Consider the following 15,581-nt stretch of genomic DNA (forward strand, 5'->3'; position numbering starts at 1 on the left):
TCACATTTTGCTCACTTCGCCACCGGCTTTCGCCACCTTTTCGTCATTTTTATTTCTTATTTAACAGCCCCTGTAGTACATTCATACTTGTCACTCCATCATTTAAATACCTAGAATTGTCACCTCATCCTCGTTTTCTCACTTTTTCAACACCACTCAAGTCCCTTTACTTTCTACTTTTGAAAATCTTAAATCCTTTATCTCTCATCATCATCGTTATTTTCTTGACTACTTTGTCATTAGCTATCTTTGTAGAAACAATAAAAGAGAGATGAGAGATAGGTATAGTATTGAAAGAAAACAACAAAATAGCAAATATAGAGGGAAAAAAAAAAGAGTAAGTTAAACATGAGAGTATGTTTGAAATTATGAAAGTGTAAATAGATAAATATAAATAGATAAATTTATTAAATAAGTGTAATTAAAAGAAAAATAAAAAAAATGGTGTAAAAAACCACAAAAGTGGATGTCAATGAAAATCACCGCCTTCCTATAAAGCCCCCAAATCTTCAACTCATTTGATTCTCTCTCTCTCTCTCTCTGACCCTTGGAGACTCCCCAACGAAGCTAACCCTCCGAAGCCCATCTCCGATTTTCACTCTCCTCTGTCCCAACTGTAAAATTTTTGTCTAGAATGGACTTAGAAGAAGAGTACGATCCAAGCTACAACGATGAAGACGAAGATGAGATCACTCAAGAAGACGCTTGGGCTGTAATTAGTGCTTACTTCGAAGAGAAGGGTCTGGTTCGTCAACAGCTCGATTCCTTCGATGAGTTCATTCAGAACACTATGCAAGAAATTGTTGACGAGTCCGCAGATATCGAGATTCGACCCGAGTCACAGCACAACCCTGGTCACCAGGCCGATTTCGCTGAGGTTCTACTCTTAAATCACTAGGTTTATGTGTTCTGTAGTTGAAAACCCAGTTGAAAAAATTGGAAATTAAATCAGATGAAATTGAATACAAAGCAGTTATTGTAGTTAATTACTATGATTGGATGAAAAAGAGTAAATTTTGTTATAATTATATGATTGAAAGCATGGAGTACAACAACTTGTTTGATTTGATTGTGCATTGATCATCTGCAGTATGGGTTACTGGGGTTTTTGCCGCCTTCTATTTTGAGTGTGTAGGTTTGCAGGGTTTCTGTGTAGTTTTCAGGGGATCTAGTTTTGTGATAGTTGGCTGAAGTTGAACTCAAAATCAAAGTTTTGTTGTGGTTTTGGGGGTAGCAGAGTTAATTGTTAGTAGCTGCAGTTGGGTGGTGAAAATAAAGCTTTGTGATAATTTGATTGAAGCAGCAATGAAGATTGAAGTATTTGTAATAATTTGGGTGGTTTGTGAAGATTAATTTTTTTATTTTTTATTTTTCTTGAAATCGGCAAGTTGAAGCTTAGTTTGATTTCTGTTTTGTGTACTTGGTTTTTTGATTGCCAAAGATTGAAACACTAAATGCCTAATAAGTATGTGATTACTCTTATCAGAAAACCCCGTGGAAAGAATTGGTAATTACTAGAATGAACTCATAATTGAAGCATTTATCGTAGTTGGATACTTATTTTGCATGGCTGGTAAGGTTCATAATTGTATGATTGAGAGTTTGAGACATGAAGAGCAGCATTTTAGGTGATTCTAGTCTGGATTAGTTGTCAGTAGCCATGGATAGTTGTCCTTGGACTTTGTTGATTTTTGGGTTTTGGGTGGTTACAGAGAAAAAGCATAAGTTTGTAAAAGTTGGAATGATGTTGTTCAAAAAGCAACAATAACAATGATAAGAATTTGGGGCAATTTTTATGGCTTTGTAATGATTTAACTTTTCTCTTGGATTGTAGTAATTATGAGTTTACTTGCAGACCATCTATAAGATCAGCTTTGGTCAGATTTACTTGAGTAAGCCAATGATGACCGAGTCGGATGGAGAAACTGCAACTTTGTTTCCGAAAGCTGCGAGATTGAGGAATCTAACATATTCAGCTCCCTTGTATGTGGATGTGACAAAGAGAGTTATAAAGAAAGGACATGATGGTGAAGAAGTTACTGAAACTCAGGATTTCACTAAAGTCTTCATTGGGAAGGTATATGAATTGAACACCAAATTGATGAATTGATTATTTGAGTTCCATAAATTGACTCTTCTGCGTCGCTGTTGCCTTATATTTTAAGGTTCCTATAATGCTCCGGTCAAGTTACTGCACGTTGTATCAGAATTCAGAGAAGGATTTGACGGAGCTTGGAGAGTGCCCTTATGATCAAGGTGGGTATTTCATCATCAATGGAAGTGAAAAGGTTCTAATTGCTCAAGAGAAGATGAGCACCAATCATGTCTACGTTTTTAAGAAGAGGCAGCCAAACAAGTATGCCTATGTGGGAGAAGTTCGGTCAATGGCAGAGTCCCAAAACAGGCCGCCCAGTTCCATGTTTGTGCGAATGCTCTCTCGAACTAGTGCCAAAGGGGTAATGGCATTAAATTTGGTGTTGAGGGCATATCGTCTGAAGACATCTTTTTCTTTTCCCAGCAATTTGAGTTATAAATTTTATGTTTCTTATTGTTTGCTATCTGTTCTTTGACTGCAGGGCTCCTCTGGCCAGTATATTCGTGCAACCCTTCCATACATCCGAACAGAGATTCCTATTATTATTGTATTTCGGGCGTTAGGATTTGTTGCTGATAAAGATATATTAGAACATATATGTTATGATTTCTCAGATACTCAGATGATGGAGTTGCTGCGACCTTCCTTGGAAGAAGCATTTGTTATACAAAATCAGCAGGTATTTTTGTATTCTTTCTTTGAAGTTTGTGATTATGGTAATAAGCTTAAGACCCTGTCCTTTTTACTCTGTAATGAACTCTACTAAGCTTCTATAAATTTTTGTTCTTCTTTCCTTTAATGTCTGAGCCGTTCCTGTACTAGTTAGAACAGTCTACACTGTCTCGGTCATAAAATATGTACAAATTCAAGCTTTCATTTCAACACGCTTGCTAATAAAGACAGCTGGATTTTTCTTTTTTTTGGTTTTTTGTTTTCACAATATCACTTGCTAGGACTGGCATTGTTTTGATGTTTATACTTACCTGGATCTTTAGCAGCTCAATCTTCATTTCCGAGATTGCAAATTTTGGTCTCTTTATTGGTTGGTTCTTAACCTGTGTATCCTATTTTAACTTTTGGCCTTGCAAATTCTTCCTTCTTTTTTCTCCTCTTCATCTTCACTAACCTGTTTAGATGGGGTTGATAATTGCAGTTCACCCTTACATAGATTGTTGTTTGTTGTTCCTTCTCCTATTGCAGGTTGCATTAGATTACATTGGGAAACGAGGGGCCACTGTTGGTGTCACAAAGGAAAAGAGGATTAAGTCAGTCTTATTTTCTTTGTTCTATGTACATCTTGAGCTGTCTGATATCCTTCTTTGCATGCTTATCAAGAATCTTTTACTTATGTACTTTACAGGTATGCAAAAGAGATCCTTCAAAAGGAAATGCTTCCGCATGTTGGGGTTGGAGAATATTGCGAGACAAAGAAAGCTTACTATTTTGGGTAGGTTTTCCTCTAAATATATGTATGCTCTTTGTTGGCTTGAAAATAAATCTAAATTAAAAAAAAAAATTATTGCTTCTATCAGATACATCATTCACCGGCTTTTGCTATGCGCACTTGGCCGAAGGGCAGAGGATGATAGGGATCATTATGGCAATAAGAGACTGGATCTTGCTGGTCCTTTGCTTGGTGGCCTGTTTCGAATGGTTTGTAGACGGTCAATGTTTTGGTGGTCATGTGAAAATTAGCAATCCATTGTTACAAATTGGAGTTTTTTTTTTTTTTTTTTTTTTTTTTTTTTTTTTGGGTTTTACCCTTGGTTTCTCTTTATATGATGCAGCTGTTCAGAAAGCTAACAAGAGATGTCCGAGGTTATGTACAAAAGGTTCACTTAGATACACAGTCATTTATGTGGTTTGAGTTTGTCACTTTTATTTCTTGGGACTTGTATTTACATATTCTGTGCATCATGCAGTGTGTTGATAATGGGAAGGATGTTAATCTTCAATTTGCAATTAAAGCAAAAACGATTACCAGCGGCCTTAAATACTCACTCGCTACTGGGAACTGGGGTCAGGCAAATGCAGCTGGTACCAGAGCTGGAGTTTCACAGGTGTTGTTATTATATTCCCTTTTCTGTCTGTCTGTCAAAACTAATTTTGCTTCCTTGATTTATGCTTATGAGTTTTTTTGAGGTCCTTTTCTTTTAAAAATGCCTAATATAACCTGCATGGGTGGCCCAATGGTAAAGGGTGTGCCTTGGGACAAACTGTAAACTCGGATGTCCTAGGTTCGACTCTTGCTTTCTATGCTTGATTTTACCCGACATGCATGTATCTATGGGTTACCCAACCCATACACAGCATTTGTGGGGTGGTGTTATTTGTCATTAGAAAAAAGCCTAATACTGTGAATTAAACTGTGATATGGCATTGTTTTAGGTGTTAAATCGCTTGACATATGCCTCCACTTTGTCGCACTTGCGAAGATTAAATTCTCCCATAGGACGTGAAGGTAATCTCCATTCCTTTCGTTAGTTCTTATGTGTTTTTGTGGTTAAGTTATGGGCTTGAATCTTGATACTGTATGGTATCCTTTGTGCTTTCCAGCAACTTCTCTCCCTCTCTCACACACACAAAAAATGTGCTTATACAGATAAGCACACACAACTTTGTTATTTTGTTAGGTTGTTGATTTTTACGTCTCTTTGCATCTTACCAGGGAAATTGGCAAAACCACGACAGTTGCACAATTCCCAGTGGGGAATGATGTGTCCTGCAGAAACACCTGAAGGACAAGTGAGTGCCATGCATAATGAAGAAAATTTGTGCAACATAATGTGCTGTATGATCTCCTTTATTAATTTCCACTTATGGGTATCGTCTGGCTGTTACATTAGGCTTGTGGACTGGTAAAGAATCTTGCATTGATGGTGTATATTACGGTTGGATCAGCAGCATATCCTATTTTGGAGTTTTTGGAAGAGTGGGGTACTGAAAATTTTGAGGTGATCACTTTTGATTTATTTGTGAACAGATTTATATTTTTCTATTTCCTTTTTCCAAGTTTTTTGCCTTATGCCCTGATTATAGGAAATATCACCTGCGGTTATTCCCCAAGCTACGAAAATCTTTGTCAATGGTTGCTGGGTTGGTATTCATCGTGATCCTGATATGTTGGTGAAGACACTAAGACGACTGAGGAGACGGGTAAATATACAAATAGTTTGTTATGTCATCTTATGGTGGAAGAGTCTGCAATCTTAGCTAAATCTTCTGTGGTTAAAACTGAGTTTTAAATTGCACAGGTTGATGTCAATACTGAAGTTGGGGTTGTTAGAGATATCCGCTTGAAAGAACTGCGGATATATACTGATTATGGCCGTTGCAGTCGTCCCTTGTTCATTGTGGAGAAACAAAGGCTTCTTATAAAAAAGAAGGATATTCAATCATTGCAACAGAGGGTAACATTAGTTGAATTTTTTTGACATATTTTTCACACTACATTGTGCTCCTTGATTACTTGAATGTCCTGATTTCATCGATGGTACTCCTTTTACTCCCTCCAGGAAACCCCAGAAGATGGTGGCTGGCATGATCTTGTAGCTAAGGGATACATTGAATACATTGATACAGAAGAAGAGGAGACTACTATGATTTCCATGACCATAAATGTGAGTATCCGTGGTATGGTTTCAGTTGGCTGATAATCAATAAATAAACTCTCCAAACTTCTACGAATTTCTTGCCAGAATCTTACTTTCAATTATTTTAGGATCTCATAACGGCAAGGCTCAATCCAGAGGAGGCCTATTCTGAAACTTATACCCATTGTGAAATTCACCCATCTTTGATTTTAGGTGTTTGTGCTTCAATTATACCATTTCCCGACCATAACCAAGTAAGTTTGCAATGCTCGTGAATGTTTCCAGATCTGAAGGTTTTGTTTTACCATCTCACTCATTTGTTGTTGGTTTGATCAGTCCCCACGTAATACATATCAGTCAGCAATGGGTAAGCAGGCTATGGGTATTTATGTCACCAACTACCAATTTCGAATGGTATGGAATCTATTTTAACCCCTTCTACTATTATGGTCTTGTTTTCTATGATCCATCAGGTTACTTATTGTTCTATAATTCTTTCAGGATACTTTGGCATATGTGCTTTACTATCCTCAGAAGCCTCTTGTTACTACTCGAGCCATGGAGCATCTGCACTTCAGGCAGCTTCCTGCTGGCATTGTATGTTCCAGATTTTGTATTGCTTGTTTTCTTCCTCATTTCGATGGTGATTCTCAAAATTTTCTGTCTTTTACTTTGCTCTAGAATGCCATTGTTGCCATTGCCTGCTATTCTGGATATAACCAAGAAGATTCTGTCATTATGAACCAGTCATCAATAGATCGTGGTTTCTTTCGATCGCTTTTCTTTCGTTCTTATAGGTAAACAATATGAAAATATTTTGCCTCCATTAAGATGTCACATTTCTCTAGAGATGATGTATTATTAACCTTTTTTCGTACATAGGGATGAGGAGAAGAAGATGGGAACACTAGTCAAGGAGGATTTTGGCCGTCCAGATAGAGCCAATACCATGGTAATTGCTGAGCTGTGTATGGCTAGTTTTTAATGTTTTATGGATAATAGCCATCTGACTCGAACTGGTTGATAGGGGATGCGGCATGGTTCTTATGATAAATTGGATGACGATGGTCTTGCACCGCCTGTGAGTATCTAGGGCCCTTTTTTTTGTACAATGCTGTCTCTGTCATGCATATGGGTGAAAAATTTACTAATAGTGAGCTATAATCCTGTGTTAGGGAACAAGAGTTTCAGGGGAAGATGTAATCATTGGAAAAACTACTCCCATTGCACAAGAGGATGCTCAGGGTCCAGCTGCTCGTTACACAAAGCGTGATCATAGCACAAGCTTGCGCCACAGTGAAACCGGGATGGTAGATCAGGTAAGACTCAGGATTGCTGTTTGGGAGCTGATTGATTCAAGAATTTTAATGTTTGGATATTATGATGAAATGAATTACATTTGGAATATGTTTGTGCTTCTTTTCTGTGTTGGAATGTGAATTTCTTGATACTATTGGTCTGTTATTGTCTTTGCTATGGTGCTTCTGTAGGTTTTACTAACGACAAACGCAGACGGGTTGAGATTTGTGAAAGTGAGGGTGAGATCAGTTAGGATACCTCAGATTGGGGACAAGTTTAGCAGTCGGCATGGGCAGAAGGGAACGGTTGGCATGACCTACACACAAGAAGACATGCCATGGACAATGGAAGGGATCACCCCAGATATTATTGTGAACCCCCATGCTATTCCCTCTCGAATGACAATTGGGCAGCTTATTGAGTGTATCATGGGTAAGGTTGCAGCTCACATGGGGAAGGAAGGTGATGCTACTCCTTTTACGGATGTTACAGTGAGTTGCGCCTCTTTAGAATCTCTAGTTCCGGTGATACTGAGATGAATGTACTATCAATGTCTTAGAAGAAGTCTATTTATGTCCTTTATTGAACTTGCTCTGTCATCTTACCATTTAACACATTATAAGTAGTGTCTTTTATTCTAACTGAGGTACATAATAAATGCTATACAAGTGTTGTTTCTAGAGGCATTACTCCATTTTATCCATCTCGACTAGACAATCCTGAAGTCAAAAAAGTTTAGAAAAGACAAAATAAACCAAGTTTTGTAAGCTTTTTTTTTTTTTTTTTAATATAAAATTTTGCCTATTTTCATCTTTAGTGAACTTTGTTCAAAATTGACTCGAAATTTGTTAATTTTTAGAATTATCTATTCGAGACAGGACTAAAAAAAAGATTTGAGTCAAAAGTCGAAAAAAGTTTAGTAAAGACAAAAATAAGTTGAAAAAAAATTGGGTTTTTAGTTTTAGCCTATATTTTATTCTTCTGAGGACTAAACTCCAATAGCCTCAAAGAGATGCATCTACACTTGCATTCTTACATAATTCTTGTTACTGTCCAATATAGGGCTCAATTTCGAAATTTATGTAATAAACTAGTATCGATTGATCAATGAATGTTCGGCATCTTCAGTTAAACAGTATCAGACTCTACTATTCTGCGGTCTTGGGTCTAGATGCTTTAGATGTAGTCTATGATTTTCCTTCTGATACAAAATTCTTTTATTTTTCCATGGGACTCTTTATCTTAATTTTTATTTTCTGATATAATTTTTTTTTAGTACGGTAATGCTTATGTTCAATTGCATCGAAGTAGAACTGTTTTCTCGAGTTTCTTTCAATTTTTAAGTTTAAATTATGCCAATTTCCTTGTACTTGATACTCCAGGTCGATAATATCAGCAAAGCTCTCCATAAATGTGGGTATCAAATGCGTGGCTTTGAGACCATGTACAATGGTCACACAGGGCGGCGATTACCGGCTATGATATTCCTTGGTCCCACATACTATCAAAGACTGAAACATATGGTTGATGACAAGATCCATTCCCGAGGACGAGGCCCTGTACAAATCCTTACGAGACAGCCTGCCGAGGGACGGTCACGTGACGGCGGTCTCCGATTCGGTGAGATGGAAAGGGATTGCATGATTGCACATGGTGCTGCTCACTTTCTCAAGGAAAGATTGTTTGATCAAAGTGATGCCTATAGAATTCACGTATGCGAGCGTTGTGGGTTGATCGCCATTGCAAACCTCAAGAAGAATTCTTTTGAGTGCAGAGGTTGCAAGAACAAAACTGACATTGTTCAGGTAAGCTTACTTTTTGTCAACTTCTGGTTTGACCATGTGATTCTACATGAACATGCAACATGACACAAACACACTAACACCTGATTTTCAAAAAATGCAAGATAAGATACGTTTGGAACATGTTAAAAATTTATTACATGTAACTTGTAAGATGTATGGATATCTTACTCGAAGATAATGACAAAAAGAAGCATAACTCTAATTAAATTAAGAAGACATATTCTATAATTTAAACATTAAGACTCACGCAACAATTGCATTATAAGAAATACAAAACAATCGTAGAACATTGAAATATATATGATTTATTCATCTTATAAATATTTCAAAATAAATTTGGAGTGTGCAAGCTGCATTTGAAAGAATGCAAAAAAGAAAAAAAAAAGTTACTATAAAGAGATTTGTCACATAAGTTGTATATGGATGGTTTAAAAGGTGTCACTAAAGTGTTTGTAAATTGTCTGACTTTATGAACTTTTAAGTTTTTAATTAAGAAACGTTGAAGAAGTGTCGGACATGATTTTAGAAGTGTCCAGAGTGTTGTGTTTGGCACCCTCTATAGAAGTGTCCGTGCTTCTCTCTCTCTCTCTCTCTCTCTCTCTCTCTCATGCACGCATGCGCACATTATTTGTTTTTCATCTTGGTGAGAGCTTGACATTTCTCGACTGTATGTGCAGGTTCACATTCCTTATGCTTGTAAACTGCTCTTCCAGGAGCTAATGTCTATGGCTATAGCTCCAAGAATGCTCACAAAGGATATTAAACCAGCCAAAGACCAAAAGAAGAAAGGAGCCTGATCTTACTTGATTTCAGGAAGCTAAGCTGCCGCTGAAGATCAAAAGCAAGGAAAATCCGTTAATACTTTGGTGTTTGAGTAACTTATTGCTATGACCTATCACTGTACTCGAGTTTGTTTTATAAACTATTAGTGATACCTGACAGAAAGTCCTAGCTCAGTGTTACCAAGCTTGATGGATCGATGGCTAGCTTGAATTCCCGGCTGATTGTTAAATGGAACTTTTCATGACGCCTATTTATGGCACGTAGCAACGAGCGTACAACTTCATTTAGCTGCAATTTTCTTGTTGGTTTTGAGACCTCCGAGGAGTTTGAATGTCTTTAACCATTGGCCTTCTTAAGAATTAAAGTTCTAGTGTATTTTTTTTCTCTTTTTTTTTTTTTGGGGGGGGGGGGGGGGGGGTTGGGTGGGGGATGTAGCGTGGTTTATTGCACTTCGCAGGAAAAGAAAAAGAAAAAAAATTGAAGAGAATGTCGCATTTTTTGCTTTGTACTTTTATGTATTTTAGGTTATATTGTACTTTCTTGCCTCTTTGTAATAGCATACGGTTTGTTGTTGGTGTATGCTGCAGGAGTTTAATTGGCTTCCCCTGTTGGGACATGAAATTACATTTTTATGACATTTTTGCTCCAATATTTTTCTTTATTATTATTATTATTATTATTATTGTTTTGCTCGGATTTGCCAATTGGGTGCGTATTTATAGTATTTTTGGAGTTCCTAGAACAAGAAGTGGGCATCTTGTGGAATTTAACCGTGGGAAACATGTAGAAGACATTCTAATATGAAACAAAAATGAGTTGTTCCCATTAAAATGTAATTTCCCTGACTTTATTTTTATTTTTGGATTAATTTCACTTTACTCACGATTTAGTTTGAAAACACAACTCTTTTGGATTTAAAAACCACGCTTGTGCCTTTTTTGGGGTAAAGTGTAAGCATGTATGGATGTAATGGTTTTTGCAAAATGTCTAAATTAACCCATTTCTTTTCTTGTCTTTGCCCTTTTTTAATTTTCCACACAAATGGTATTGCCATATTCATATATTAATATCTTCCATTTCCTTTCTATTTTTGCTCCACTGGTCATTTGCAGAAGAAAGGGACACAACACAACACCATGTTGGAAAATATTTGAATAGATGCTTTAATTGACTAATAAAATGGTTTTATACAATAAGCACAGAAAGGAACACAAATTAACGAATATAAAAATTAAAAATTAAAAAGCCAAGGCATGGATATAAACCACTGCCCTTAAGAAGTGATTTCGCCCCCACTAGGAACGTAGTCTTTGGTGCAATGGGCTCCGGCAGTCACTCTCAATGATACAATGGCAAAGCTTTGGATTGCATGCACTTACAGCAAGATTGCCCAATAAGATCAATGAATAATCAAGTGTATATATATCTATATACAGGATATGAGCATAGCATATAATGTGTACGTTAGAGAGATCAAAGGGAATGAAATGGCTAATATGCAATCCCATAAATTGCTCCATAAATTAGCCTTTAATTTATTCAACACATGCAATAAAAGATTTGAATCTTCTAGGTCCTTTGACCTTGATTTCCTGTAACCCCCAAGCCATTTAAATCGTCAAGGCATGAAAAAGTATACATTATGCATACGGATTGCTGCTAGTGACCCCACTAGGTCCAAAAACTATATATATTTAGATATAAATGTTAAATAATTCATTAAAAATTGAAGCTAATTTTTGAAGCATTCCAACAAGGGATTCAAAAATATGTTTCCAAGAGAGAGAGAGAGGGAGAGAGAGAAGGCACAAGATTTAATCCCTTCTCCAATGGAGTAATATACTGATAAGAAAAAAATAGTTGTGATTTATGAAATCAAACTAGCAATTCCAAGAAGAGTAAAAAAAAAAACGAAGAAAAGAAACGGTAGCTCAAGTTGAAGCTGCTTTTGTTTCATAGACAAGAAAATCGTAAAGAATTGTTACCAACACATAATTGCAGAACCAACATTTTAAAGCAACATTTCAATCATCAGATGGGAAGTCCTCATCCGAGGCATTTTCCAGGAATGAACCCAGTCTTTTTCTCAAAATGCTGAAAGTTTTGTCACCCTGTTTTTCAAAATCAGTATATTATTTTACAATTATAAACTAGGAAGAGAGAGAGAGAGAGAGAGAGAGCTGCAGCAGTAAGATGCATAAAATGATCTCACCTGTTTCTTCTTCTTCAAGGACTGTTCCAATTCGGCAATTCTATTTGCACAGTCTCTCTCATGTTCAGAGATCATACTTTTCTCTTTTTTCCCTGAAATCATCAAGAGTCTTAGTGTGTTTGTGTTTCACTGAAAGGGGTGAAGAAAGTGTTGTAGCTTACTCAGTTGTTCATATCGTATGAAAAGCCTTTCCTTCTCTTCTTCATGTTTGGAAATAGTTTCTGTCAAACACAAATGGCAGTTAGCACCAAATACAAGTTGAAGTAACCATTTTCAACTGGGGTTCTCCATCAATATTTGGGGAGGAGAACAATACAATACTCTATATCTTCAGGGAGGTTTAAAAAAAAAGACACAATACCCCATTGAAGAATTTCACTAATGTTGTGTTTGGTTGGAGAATTTGAGGAGGGATTTGGAAAGGGAAATGAAAAAGATAGGTGAAGTGTGAATAAAACATACCTATATTTCACCTACTTTCACACATCTTTTCCTTTTTTTCTTTCCAAATTCCTCCCCAAATCCCTCAACCAAACACAGCGTAAGAGTAAGTTGCTCTCAATTGTAAATTTGGGGGTGGTGCATATGCTCTTATGTTTAAGAAAAGGGTCACCTACTGCATTGAGAATATCACACACCAACTTGTTGATCTTAAAATTTTAAAAGAAAAAATATATGATTCTATGAGCTCAAAGAGAAACCCAAAATGTTTAGAATTTGTTCGCTTACTCAAATGAAGAAAGAAAGGATAGAAGGCCTCTTCAAAATGGTTTCATTCCTTTTTTTTCTTTTGAGAAGATGCCAAGATTATAAGTACAATGCTTCCATAAGTGTAACTTAATTTTGTTTAGTGAGTCTAGAAAAAGTAAAATCATCTTATTTTAGGGCTGCCAGGTTCAGATGTGATTCAAAAAAATCCAAGCTCTATATATAGAATAGCAGGGAATAGCTTGGATATGTGAAATTTCATAAGCTCATTCTGGAGCAAGCTAAATCTGATCCTTTCAGGATATGGATGATTTCTTTTCTGAAGATATTTAAAATTACAGTCATGAGCATTTACCTAAAAATGAGATATGAAAGAACTGTGAAGGTACATGCTTTCTACTGGAGTTAATAGCATTGATCTCTTGCTGAATTTTCACTCTTAGATCGTAAATTTATTTATTTTATATCGGAATATCACGTCAAAAATTTATTTCATACAGGTTAAAGACAATCAATAAGTATTGTACTGAGCGTTTCAGCTGCAGTTCAAAAGATTCCGAAATAGCATGTGGAGAAATGTCGTTAGTTGAATAATACATTTCAACTGAAAACATGGGTAACCTAAGTTACCTTTTAAAGCCTGTAGATGTTCTGATTTCTCCTTGCAAAAGTTCTCATAAATTGATTGGAACTTGGCAGTCTCATTCTTCAGTAAGTTTTCGCACTGCAGATACAATCACATACATTCAAGTTTTAACTGAAAAACATTGATCTCATTAAGCTAAATACATCAATTAAGTTCCTTTGTTTCGCACAGACCTCCTTTGAGCTCTTTGAAAGTGCCTTGGCAAGACTTTGCCTGACAATTGAGGATATGAAATGCCCTATTAAGGCTTCTGTGCATAATAAAAGAGCGACAAAACCCAAAGTACAGTTAATTCAGTTTCAAACGTGTGTGATCTTGGGATTCATCCTCACCTTTCTTTTTCAATTTTGGTCTTCAATTCATCAAGCTTAGATTTGATCTCTGAAGCCACACTGCAAGTAAGACACAATAGAATACCTTCAAAAGTCATAACCGCACTGAGAAAAAAAGAATGGGAAAAGAACAGAAGATTGAAATCAATCATGGCATTTGGTTCAAATAATTAGGGGTATAAGAAATTAAAAGGTGAAATGAAACTGCCTGTTTCATTTGGTTTTGTAGTCAATAAAATGCAACCAAAAACAAGAAAAAAATTAAGAAAAAAGAAAAAAAAAACTTGAAAAGATTTTGTGCAATTGTTTTGGCTAAACCTAAGCCTACTAGTGTCTGATTTTGTAGGAACTAGTAGCAGTACCAAACAACTTCCTGTTTCCTTAAAGTTGTCTCTATTGAAAATCAAACCTTTTTTATTTTTATTTTTTATTACTCTGTATCCAGCCCATTGGACCGATTAATCCGGGGACCAATCCTACTATCCACTAGTAGGGGGTCAATTAAAGCCGAGGCAAAGCCCCATATGAACTAGCCTCGAGAAATTGTTTGCACCTAGGAGATTTTGAACCTGAGATCTTGGAGGGAACACACTCCTAAGCCCCAGGCCAACCCCTTGGGGTTGAAAATCAACCTAATTGATGGACACAAAGCAACAGAGTAAGCCCTGTGATATTTGTGATACAGATTTTGAATAAGTAACATATTAGGGCCACCGGAGCAACAAAGCAAGCATCACTGATGCATCAAATATATCATTTGGAATTATTGAAACTTGAGAAATTCATTCAGATAACATCATTGTCATTACGAATCACAAATGAACCAACAAAGTAATTTGCAAACTAGTATCGATTATGATTGGGAGACACATACATTCAACTTTGACAATTTTTTACTTACTGATCCAAATACATATCGTGAGATGCAGATTCAATGTTCAACACATGCATGTATATAATCATGTACGAGATGCAATCTGTCACATACAAATTCTCCAAAGAAGTTATATATGGAAGAAAATAACTCAAATTCAACTCCTGATGAACTGTAAAACACTTAATAGATTTCGTTTTTTGCATGTATAATGTGAATTCGTTTCGGATCTGTAAAATTCACCTTGAAATAGTCTCGTCATTCTTCTTCTGTCCATCTTTCTGAGCTTTCTCTCTGATCAGTTGCAGAGCGGACACAATTCCTTTGATGTCACTGAAAATTCCAAAAAATACTTTTCAGCAAATTTCAAAAAATCACAGCAAGTAAATGAAGAAAACGTGCAACAAACAGAGAGAGAGAGAGAGAGAGAGAGAGAGAATTGAAGACGGAACTCGGAGAGAGCTGCATCGAAGTCGTCTTCAATGGCGTCTCGCTTCAGTTTCTCTGGTTTTGAAGCTTCCGATTCGGAGACTCGTTTCTTTGCGCTTGATTTGACTGTCGTCGGCATTGCTGAATCGTGGAATTGGTGTCTGTGGAGGTCTAGGTTTTGCGATCTGAAGCTGAATTTCAGAGGAAAAGTGTTCAGAATCGAGGAGAGAGACAGAGAGATTTTGTTGAGGAAATCAAATTGGAGTTGTTTTAGTCTTTGGCGCGAAGCAGAGCCTTGCGAGTTTGGGATCGTGGTGGATGAAACCAACGAGTTCAGTGCGACTCACTGAATTTTTTAAGCGTAAATTACAAATACACCTTTGACTTTGGTTTAAAATATGAATTGTTTTTTTGTTATTTCAAAAATTACAAATATTTTATTGTTAGAATTTTTTTATTTAACAAAATTAATTGAAAAAGTGAAATTTCTAATTATTCATTTATACAATAATAAAATTATCTAAATTATTAATTGAAATAAAATTTTAACATTATTAAAAACTTTTAATTAACTTGATAATTTATTAATAAAAAGACTTATTTGTTATGAAATTACAAACCTTAGGGGCATAATATAATTTTCAGAATCACCGGAGGTAATTTGTAATTTAGGTAAACTTTAGGAGATGTGTTTGTAATTTACCCATTTTTTAAGTAATTATCATATTTTTTAAATTTATTTTTTTGAGAATTGAGCTTTTTATTTATTTTTATTTTTAATGAATATTTTTAAAATTTTAAGTAA

At 35.9% G+C, this 15,581-nt stretch overlaps 2 protein-coding genes across 3 annotated transcripts; one reads left to right on the plus strand and one right to left on the minus strand.

The window, feature by feature from the left end:
* Nucleotides 1–481: 481 nt before the first annotated feature.
* Nucleotides 482–10,236, plus strand: LOC114294790 (DNA-directed RNA polymerase II subunit RPB2). Its single transcript, XM_028238934.2, has 25 exons — nt 482–877; nt 1,856–2,077; nt 2,166–2,456; nt 2,577–2,774; nt 3,296–3,360; nt 3,456–3,542; nt 3,628–3,748; nt 3,883–3,927; nt 4,018–4,155; nt 4,484–4,556; nt 4,764–4,840; nt 4,942–5,049; nt 5,135–5,251; nt 5,350–5,505; nt 5,611–5,715; nt 5,817–5,942; nt 6,025–6,102; nt 6,190–6,285; nt 6,370–6,485; nt 6,571–6,640; nt 6,716–6,769; nt 6,864–7,007; nt 7,179–7,478; nt 8,370–8,792; nt 9,470–10,236. The coding sequence occupies exons 1-25, from the start codon at nt 635–637 to the stop codon at nt 9,587–9,589; spliced, it is 3,573 nt and encodes a 1,190-aa protein (XP_028094735.1). The 5' UTR covers nt 482–634; the 3' UTR covers nt 9,590–10,236.
* A 912-nt stretch (nt 10,237–11,148) lies between these two features.
* On the minus strand, nt 11,149–15,136 carry LOC114294787 (DNA ligase-like protein). Of its 2 annotated transcripts, XM_082886755.1 has the most exons (9): nt 14,800–15,136; nt 14,591–14,680; nt 13,474–13,533; nt 13,315–13,354; nt 13,126–13,219; nt 11,949–12,008; nt 11,788–11,879; nt 11,561–11,686; nt 11,149–11,167 (listed from the first exon to the last, which is right to left on the minus strand). In XM_082886755.1, exons 1-8 carry the CDS (start codon nt 14,913–14,915, stop codon nt 11,600–11,602), a joined length of 639 nt encoding a protein of 212 aa, XP_082742881.1. In that variant the 5' UTR covers nt 14,916–15,136; the 3' UTR covers nt 11,149–11,167; nt 11,561–11,599. The 2 variants fall into 2 exon arrangements, with proteins under 2 accessions (XP_082742881.1, XP_028094732.1); XM_028238931.2 differs by lacking the exon at nt 11,149–11,167 and having other exon boundaries at nt 11,389–11,686.
* Nucleotides 15,137–15,581: the final 445 nt, after the last annotated feature.

The sequence above is a fragment of the Camellia sinensis genome, chromosome 9 (genome assembly GCF_055761805.1).
Source record: "Camellia sinensis isolate YWXY chromosome 9, ASM5576180v1, whole genome shotgun sequence".
Classification (NCBI taxonomy): Eukaryota; Viridiplantae; Streptophyta; class Magnoliopsida; order Ericales; family Theaceae; genus Camellia; species Camellia sinensis.